The following is a 9,998-nucleotide window of genomic DNA, read 5'->3' on the forward strand; positions in this document are numbered from 1 at the left end:
CGTTGGTCGCGTTATGCCGTTTCTGGCGCCGATACCCTCAGACCCTTCTTTTAGAAGATCTGCGCCAAAGATACTCGCATCTGCCGTCAAGATCTCCGTTGGATCAGCAACACCACTTAAATCAAGGTACTTTGACGCAATCCCAGTAAAGCTGACGTCGCTGCATTCGCCTCCATCCCTGCAATGGACTTCAGCAATAGCAAATACATGACCCTGCAGATCAACGAGACTGGGACCACGAAGCGAGCCATATTTACCACCAGCGCCAGAAACATCCTCCCAGTTGTCAAGCTTTTCCCATCCAATCCCCCTCAACGCATCAACTGCTTTCTTTACATTACTCCCCCCAGCAGAAGCAGCTCCACCACTCCCACAGCACGTCATCACAAAAAGAAGAAGCAGCACCGCGGAAGTAAACACACGCCGCGACATGTTGGGCCTCGGCGGCTCACTCTCTCCTCCTTCCCTCCTCCTTCCGCTGGATCCGGTCACGCAGCGACGGTTGTGTGTGCGGGGTGCCTTCATTGCAGCAACACTTGAGAGCATGTAAATATGTGTGGGTCAACTGTGTGTGCTGTTGGTCCTTTCAGCGCCTTCAAATTTCACAGTAGCGATTAGCGTTTATTTTCCTTTTTGGAGAAGAGCAACAGGCAACAGCGGAAGAAAGGCAGTACAACAACGGTACACACCGCCACCACTCACACCAAACCACAACATCAGCGCCCCCGCAGCCATTATTCTCCCCAGCACCTCTCAACAGCATAAAAAAAAAAAAAAGCATGTGAACGACCTCTCAATGGGGACCGCAGGCCATGGCCCTGCAAATAAGCCAAGCGACAGGGAGCCACGTGTGCAGTGAGGAGCACGAGAGTTGCACTGCAACGACACGGCGGCGTGACAACCCGTTGGGAGCATCGATGCAGACCAGCATGTCACGTGCAGGAAGAGTTGCCCCTCCCGCTGAGTAGAGAGGAAAAACGGCCTTAGCAGCCTAATGATGAGAGGTCGCCTGCACCTCCTCGCAGCACCTACACGCTCTGCAGGCAAAAAGATGCCGATGACGCTCTGCTGCACGCATGACGGCCGTCTCATCCTTCACAATGTCAACCGCATCCTGTGGCACCACACGCCGCAGTCGATGCGCACAGTCTCCGTCCTCCCTCCCTCATTTCCCTCTCCCTGAGAACTCATCGGTGGACGTGGCACACTCACAGACGCGTCAGAAATCACTTGTTTTTCTTCTTCCCTCGCACATCGAACAGCAGCTCCGCCAAACGAAGGTCACCCCTCCCTTCGCAGATTCCCCTCAGACACGCCTCCCGCCACATTCATCAATCCACAGGCGCACAGTCCGTAAACGTCACGCAGCCGTCCCGCACGATGGAGCCGCACACACCAACATGGCACCACGCCACTCGGCGCAAGCAGTGTCTGGACACACAAAACAGGTTGCCCCAGCAAACGACAGCCCCCTCCAAGCAGTGAGGCAGGACTCGTCAGTAACAATCAAACAACCAGCCCTTAGTCTCCTCCTGCCGCCATGCACGAGGTTCTGCCTGCCACATGCATCATCCGTGACGCCCGGTCTCTCAATGAGTAAACAAGGCAGTATGCTCCCCTCGGCTCAACGAGAAGCCCATTGACAATTCCCAGCCAGTCGTCTCCATGGGCCATGCATGAGGAGCACCACGGCAAGAATGCACAGAAGGTTGCATGCAAAACGCCAACTCATTCCGCGTCAATAAAAAGTATGGCACCAGACATGGGCTTTGCAAGAATTTTGGCTAGCGCTTCCCTGAGAGGCCTCCCATACACATCGCACGTGATCAGAGTAAAGAAAAAGTAACGCCTCCAATCCGACTGTCATTCGGCGGTACCGATCAAAGCTCAACTAAAAAAATGCCGCAAATCGTCACATATTCCACACAGACCATCAGAAGATTATGCAGCAAATGCACAGCACGGAAGAAGAGCCATGCCCACAAACACGCAACACACAGAAACAGTAAGAGAGTTGGGAAAAGCAGCAACCAAAGCCATTCTTTGTGAATGCAAATGATAATGGCACCAAACAACGCGAAGCACCAGTCGGGCACCACATATGGGCCACAGACACACCCACTCACTCTTCCTCCTCCCAATGGTGTGGCCCTCCTTCACCTCCACGAGCACGCCTGTCCCTCAGTTATGTGTGCCTCCAACGCAAGCACTCAAGGTGCGTTTCGGTAATCCAAAATTCAACACCTATGAAAAACAGAGGAAATGCTCGCAGAGGCCACACGGCTCCTCAACGCACCTTCAGGCCCTCCTCACGACTCTTCAATGCGATGGAGAGGAGTACAGGCGGCTCTCGTGTCACAGAAGACGGCCAATGGGAGCGGTGACAACATGCAGAAAATGCCAAGATGTGAAACAGAAGAGGCTGTGGGAGAAGGGAGGCTCGCAAAGGCCGTCACCTGCCATGCCTGATGTGCGTCGTCCCATTCGTGCAACGGGGATCCAACGACACGGTTGTTGCGGTGCCTGCCCGTGCGTGCACCTCACACTCGGGCCAATGAACGCCTCAAGGAACATCCTGCCAAGAGCAAGCAGCTGGCCGTGCAAACAATCCCGAGTCTCGCCAACGTTCCAGCAGCTGCTCTTTTGGTGAGACGTCGCTCTCTTTCTTCCTTGTCTCCCGTGTGCCATCCTCGTATGAAATGAAAATGCCTTCCACGTCTGGTGTCATCAAGCACCTCCAAATAAGGAAGAATTCACGGCCTCGAGAAAAAGCATCCAAAGTGACGGTCAACGTGAACTCAATAGCGCATGTCATCTTCTGCAGCCGCGTGCATTGCAACTCCCCTCAGCCGCCCAGTTTTTCTTCCTTCCTTGTAGACCCAAACCGCATGGTACACTTGGATTTGCTCGAATCACCCACAGGCTCGCGTAACCGTGTCCGCCCCGCCCGTGCAGCTCGTGAGTGCATCACTTCTCCGTCCACTTCTGCGGCACCGAATAGCGTGAAATAGGGATCCCTAACACCGTATCTACAAGGCAAGCACACATGCATCGCTCCAACGGGTGCCACTGAGAGAAATCACACGACAGCACACTATCTCTCGCCCTCCCATCAGCGATTGGCCGTCAATAACAGCAACGGCATTGAGAAGCAGCCTCGGGGCAATCCCTGAGCGCCATCCCCACCTCGGCGAGAGACCCACTCCGGGAACCCGGCACTCCAGTGCCGTTCAAGGAAGAACTCCTGCCACCGCCAACCGTGTTTCCCAGTCGCGTTGACACACGGGGTTTTTTTCGCAAAACGACGCGCTATATTAAACACTTGCCCATGAGAGCGCAGGCAACAGGCGCAGGGCGCACCATCTCATTGTCCATTCTCAATAAAGAGAGCATGGGCGCCAATTTGCTGCAGCACTCACAAATGTGCTTCTTTTGTTTCCCGCGTGTTTTCCCAAATAAATCGTAATGCCCGCACCGCGGTAGCACGTGCCCCCAGACCTCAAAGTGCTGCAATTTGCTTTGGCACGACGCGACTGGTCCGGACGCTTGTAGATGCCGTCAGCCCTGCGCCAACAAAAACAACGATCCCGTGAGGGAAACAATGCTGGCTCCTAAATTTCCCCGACAATACGGGGTGCTGGGTCCTGGCGCCGCGGTGAGGCAGTCAAGCATGAAATCGCAAGGGGAAGCAACGATGACGCAGGCACAAGGAAGCCATTCCACCCTCAATTGAATACGGTGCCCCACTCCAAGCAGTCACACGGAGTGCACTGTTTCCACAAGAGAAATTGGTCGTCGTCCATCCCTTAAAGATGCTTCGTTTAATGATGAGCCTTAGAACAAAAAAAATAAGAGGAAATAAACAACGTAGTCATACTTCATCACCGCTGGTCATAATCATTCTCTCATAAAAGAGCAATTTCCCCACTATGCCTCGTATGCACACACAGAAATCCACGTTTATGAAACAACCCGCAATGTTTTTCTACCAGAAACCAAACTACCCCGTTCCCCCCATAATTTCTTCTTTGTTCACTGTTACGATCGCTCGCGTTGGACATTTTCCGCATCCGTGTGTGATGCTGCCGCCTGATGCTGGTGCATCTGCACTGTATGCACACACAGGCATCCAACCAAATGAAAAAAGCCCCAATATTTATTACCAGAACTCAAAATACCCCCGCAATTCCCTAATTTGTTTTCCTATTTATTCCTTTGATTACTCCTCAATTCTAAGGGCTTATTGGGGCGTCTTCGGATGATATTGGCACTTGGTACTGGCGTACCTTTTCGTTCCAAAACGCCGCAATTTCATTGTTGTCCGCGCCGCTCACGTTATTGGAATCGACGACATCACATCTCCGCCAGTCATTCATCGGCGTGCTGTCTGCGTGCTGCACATAAATCATCTCCCACGACATGTCTCGGGATAACTCCTCCCAGCCATTAAAATATGCCGCCAGATGCTCAGTGAACTGCCTCACAGTGCTGGCTCTGGTGTGATGCCCACCCACCGTAGTCATCCGCAGCCCAACCAGCGTCATTGGATTTGACTTCACAAAGAAAAAGCCGTCCAACAGCGGAAAGTTTTCCACCTCCGTTACGTACAGCACCCCGCACTCCACATCAATCCTCTCAGAAACGTGTTCCAGTGGCGGTAAGACATGGTGCCTGGCGGAGTGCTCCTGTGAGTACACCGCCAGCGCACAGCGGTGGGACTGACGTTGTGGTGATGGCCTCAGCTCCCTCAGCCTGCGTTCTATTTTGCTCACAAAAGATCCATTCAAAAATGCAAACACGGTGCACCTTCCAAAATTTTCTGATATGAGATAATCCGTCAGCCCCGATATGAGTAAATTAAAATCATGCTGCTGCATTAACTTCGCCGACTTGAATAATGTTTTATTTCCGAGGTGAGCAGACACCGGTAAATTGAAAAAAAATTCAGAACCAAACTCTCCACCTCGTACTCGGACAACCCTCGCAAGCCAGTAGAGCACCTTCATACGATCCCAGGATCCACCACATCCCAAACCACTGTATTGCAAGATTACAGAAGAGGTCGCCTCATCGACGGTCTTGTGACACCGTTGAACCCAATTATCATACTTTCGCTCGTCAAAGACATAACGTGGAATAGGTCCCACTTCATCCATTTGGCCCTTCACCACATGCCAGTACTCCGCCTGCTCCCGCACGGGCTGATGGCGCCTCATCCAAACGCACATCGCCTTCACATCGCTTTCACCAGGGCAATTCATAACTATTTCTGTGGCACCGCTCCGCTTCACCCATTCTTTGTAGTTCCTCTCGAGTGGGGGTGACACCAAAACCATGCCCCATCCCCTGGGAGCCAAATTACCAGACGGTTCATCATCCGGCTCTGCCACATCGTAAATAATATACCCCTTCATCCCACGGTCAGACAGACTCCTCACAACAGACTTATTACTGGATTCGCTCATGTATGTCGACACCGTCCTGCTGGTCTTGTCAAACAGGAATTTTCGATCCCCAATAAAGTAAACAACCACAGGGAGTTTCTCCGCATCGTAGTGCAGCAGCTGGTAGAGGAGGTACGAGCCGGCATTCATCGACTTCCCGATCCCGGGCGTCCCAATCAACACACGCCGCTCAGGCCTAAAGCCAGCCTCACCGTGACTGCTGAAGCACGCGGTTAGATCGCCCTTGACGATCTGCCACACTCGCTCCACCTCACAGTTCACGTAGCAGTCACGAGTGGATTCCGCCCCCTTCCGATTCCACGAGTACGGCCACCCCTTGTCCGAGGTGAGCACCATCAGCCTGAGACGTGCTTCACCGGATTGCTCCACACCGTCATCCTTTTCGAGGGTTCGGCCAACTGCCTTGTACTTCCATGGCTGTGGTGGTTCCCTTTCCCTCACTTCCAGTCCGGTCCCCTCGCCGCCAGGAACTTCCACCACGTGGCTCCACCTCGCATTGTACACAGACTCGTACAATCCCTCCAGTTTCATCGCTGCACTCATCGTCATTGAGATCCTCACTTCCTCAAGGGCTGCATCCAAAAAACTTTCAGTAATGCCATGAACATTTTCTTTTACCTCCGGAGCAGCTACTAGCCACCCCAGCAGAGCACTTACATGATTATAGTGGAGCTTCTCTATATCTTCTTCCATATCCATTTCATCCTTTACAGTCCACTCCATCCTCGCATAAGCACCTGCTGCCTGTATTTCGCCCAGTACTCCCTTATCACGGATATACCTCGTGGGTTCCTTAAAAAACTCCTCCAGCAAAACACTCCGATTGGTAGCCACAACGCCCCTTCTGCCAAATCTCAGCAGAAGAAAATCGTTAAGCTTCATTTCCTTGTAGCAAAATTCCCCTCTGAACAGTACATCTTCGATCGTGGTGGAAATGGTAAATTTCATTTCTTGCGCTCGTCTTCGCCTTTCTTCTGCCTCACGTCTTAGCCTTTCTTCTGCCTCACGGCTTTCTTCTCTCATTACCTGCATGAGAACTCCGTTTAGTTTTGCCTTTGGAAAAGGAGTGATTGTATCCTTTCCTTCATAGTCCCTCCATTGCTCGAGAGAGAACACACCCTCGGGATGAAGCTTATTAATAGCCTCCAATAGAATTTTCCTCTCATACAGCTCTCTGTATGGCGGCAATGCCGTTATTGTGCGTAATAACCTTTTGTCTTGGATAAACATCTCGGGATCCTGAAAAAACTCCTGCATCGTGACGTTCTCATTGGTGTCCACAACCCTGCCGCCAACAGAATTCCGAAGGAATTCATTCAGCCTCATGTCGGTCCTGTTAGTGCTTCCCTCCAAAAGGATGTCCTCTACGGTGCTGCCCATGGTCCACTGCGGTCGCTGCCTTTCCTCCACTCTTATGTGTGTCGCGGCGGGTTGATCTGTGTCACTATTGGACTCCAGCCTCGCTCTCCTCCGATCTCGTTGCGGGACATTGGACGATTGGTTTTCCTCATTATTGTGAAGTCCTTCCTCGGGCCTTCCAGACATTGTTTCTCCTTGTTTTCTTAGTTGGGTTAAGTTAAAGCTGAACACTAACGACCAATCAAAAGGGGAATAAGGAAAAAAGAAAATACGCACGGAAATGACTGGAAGACGCAGAAAAAGACTTATCCACACGGTGTGGACTACATATTGAGCTCAGTGGCGCAACAGAAAAAAAAAAGTACGTTTCAGCATAAAATAAAGCCAACGAAACCAACACACGAGAAACAAAACAATGCAGCAGCCACCAAACACCTCAGTAGATTGTCCACACCATTCTTGTAAGGCCTGCTTAAATCCTCTTCCATATCCATTTCATCCCTTACAGCCCTCTCCATCCTCTTGTAACGATCCGATGCCTGCATTTTTTTTTTTTTTCTTCTCTTACCAGTCGTAGTAACTACACCTCAAATGTGCAGCTCTGGTAAGCGTACGATGGAATTCAGCAGCAAGGATAACCTTACTCCGCGGGCAGCCATTATAGAATGGCTCCAACATCTGCCCTTCCGGCCCGTAAAACTAAGTAACAACTACTCATCGGGTTTGAAGCATGAACAGCAGGCGCTCAGCTTCCTCTCTAGCAAAGAGTACTATACCCTGGCACCACGTTGAGGTGGCCGGCTGAGCCAGGGATGCCTGCATTTCGTTCAATACTCCCGCATCGCAAATATACTTCGTGGGGTCCTTTAAAAACCCCTCAGCAAGACATCCCGATTGGCGTCCATAGCGCTCCTGCCGTCCAATTCCATCGTAAGAAAGTCATTCAGCTTCCATTTATTGACGCGAACCCCTCCTTTAAACAGCACAAAGCCAACCCTAGTGGAAACGGCAAATCCCAGTTCTTGTCGTTCTCGCCTTGCCCTTTCCTCTGCCCCCCGCCTCGCTCCTCTCAGAAAATAAGAGTAGGCTGTGTTTACTTGTGCCCTCGCAACAGAAGTGACCGTACCCTTTCCTTCAATGTCACTCCATTTCCTGAGTGTGACAATATTTTGTAAGCTTACATAAAGCCTTAAATATTATTTACCAATCATAATGGTCTTGTCTCGGCTCTTGGTATGGCGGCGATGCCTTTATTGTGCTCAATAACACTTCGTCTTGGAGGAAATTCGTGAGGCAATTAAAGGCTCCTTCATATAGACGTTCTCATTGGATTCCTCAACGCCCTGCCGCCAATATAATTCCGAAGGAAACCATTCAGCCACATTCTGGCGATGCGCTCATTTCCCTCCAGCAGCACTTTATCCAGCCGACCGTCAAGAGTCCAATTTGGTCGCCGCCTTTCCTCCACTCCTCTGCAAGTTGCAGCGTCGGAACCATCACCGCAGCCGCTGCAACGCGCCATCACAGCACCCGTGCGATGAAGCTTCCCACTCGCACCGCCCAACCGCGGCCTGCAGGTGCCGCTGGCTCCAATGGGCAGTCGCGGATTTTTTGTCCCGCAGTCCCAATGGCGTTGGGCGTGGCGCTCGCACGGCGGGGCTGTCGGTGCGCCACGCAGCCGCACTGCAACGCCTGTCGGCAAAACAGTCAAGGCACACCGCCTCCGCAGCAACACAACGTGCAATCGGCAACAACACCGCCACATTATCGCCCATTTGTATTTTATGATTCACGTTGTCTGTCCGTTTGCCCCATCCCTGACACCAAAAAAAAATAGTTGCTCACCTTCACAGAGGGTGAAGTAAAAATCACAAAAGGAGGCACGATCCCACCGTCACGCCGCAGGCCAACACTCCCCTCCACCCACCGCCATTGCCGCACAGGAGACCGCAGTCACATCGCAGAGTCAGCACCACAATGTGCACCGCACCACCGTGCAGTGAACAATGGGCGGGACGCAGCCATGCATCGCCCCGCTACATTTTCCCACCCCTCAAGTCTTGCGTGCCCGCACAAAGCAGCAAAAAGAATCAGAGTGCACACAAACCCAATCAACCCCCTCACTCGCTGAAGCACATTATTCGCATGGAGTGGCATCCAAGCACACAGCAGCAGTAGCAGGCTGCATGGAATTCCCCTGCCAACCCTGCAAAGAGACACAACAACTCTGCGGAGTAAAAGTGACAGCCCTCGGTGTTGCCCGCAGTCCACATGGCTGGACAAGTTCCACGCACGCATAGTTCCAAACCCCTCGCTGCCTGAGTGCACATCAACTAAACAAGTAAAAAAAATACGTGCGCGCAAGATGGCACTTAAATACGTGAAAGCTTCAGCCTGTTTCGTTCGATGGCGTTGGCGAGCAATCCCACACAATCCAATCAAAGTGACACGCCGGACAGGGAGGCGTCAGTTAATAAAAATAATTGCGCCAATGCAAAAAGCAGCAGGGATTTGGGTTCTGCACCCGACCTCGGGGGCGACAGTGGCATGAGAGTGTGTAAGTGTGCAATACCTTTCGTGGGACGGTGCTCCCCAATCCCGCCGTGCCTTGAGATAAAAGAACAACAACAACAAAAAGGATGGCCATGGCGCAGCTCCACTCAGTGGAGGCAATCGGGGCAGACACGGGTGGGAACCAAAGACCATACAAAATAAAAAAGGGGTAATAACTCCTCCAAGACACGGAATCGTGCAATGTTCATCCCTCTCCTTCTACATTGAGGCCACCACGACAGAACAAATGCAACAGACACGCGTACCGCACAATATATTTCGCTGTCCCGCGTTCCATCTTACTTCCCATGCGTGCCACGGCGGTGTTGCCTGCGTTACATCTGAGATAACTCCAAAATATCAGGCACCACGCTGTGGAGAGTGGATGCTTGACGAACGTGACCGCGTTAGTGCCTAACACGAAATGACGTCAAGGAAAAAAGATATCCGCGGCTCAAGCCGCCCGTGTGTGGCCGTACTAAAGCAGACACTGAGACACGTGTGGAACAACGCAAAAGGAGACAGGAGGAACCACCAGAGTAATCCAAAAAAAACATATCGATACATAAATACACAAAAAAATACATCAGCCCGCATACTTTTCCGTCCATTTTCCTTTTT

General features: G+C 51.8%; 2 protein-coding genes and 2 pseudogenes across 2 annotated transcripts, besides 3 other annotated features; all 4 read right to left on the reverse strand.

The window, feature by feature from the left end:
- Tc00.1047053511101.11 (trans-sialidase, putative) lies at window positions 1-546 on the reverse strand (the record flags this gene model as incomplete). Its single annotated transcript, XM_801174.1, has 1 exon — window positions 1-546. A coding segment is annotated over one exon (546 nt), but the record flags the coding sequence as incomplete, so codon positions are not given.
- Window positions 1-6,853: a sequence feature (areas not merged during assembly with more than two copies in the genome that could not be assigned to a particular haplotype).
- Window positions 4,233-7,010, reverse strand: Tc00.1047053511101.19 (retrotransposon hot spot (RHS) protein, putative; the record flags this gene model as incomplete). Its single annotated transcript, XM_801173.1, has 1 exon — window positions 4,233-7,010. The coding sequence occupies one exon, from the start codon at window positions 7,008-7,010 to the stop codon at window positions 4,233-4,235; it is 2,778 nt and encodes a 925-aa protein (XP_806266.1).
- Window positions 6,854-9,998: a sequence feature (heterozygous, Esmeraldo-like haplotype).
- Tc00.1047053511101.28 lies at window positions 7,320-7,371 on the reverse strand (annotated as a pseudogene).
- Window positions 7,372-7,636: a mobile genetic element.
- On the reverse strand, window positions 7,637-8,589 carry Tc00.1047053511101.37 (annotated as a pseudogene).

This window comes from Trypanosoma cruzi, genomic scaffold (genome assembly GCF_000209065.1).
Source record: "Trypanosoma cruzi strain CL Brener 1047053517049 genomic scaffold, whole genome shotgun sequence".
Lineage (NCBI taxonomy): Eukaryota > Euglenozoa > Kinetoplastea > Trypanosomatida > Trypanosomatidae > Trypanosoma > Trypanosoma cruzi.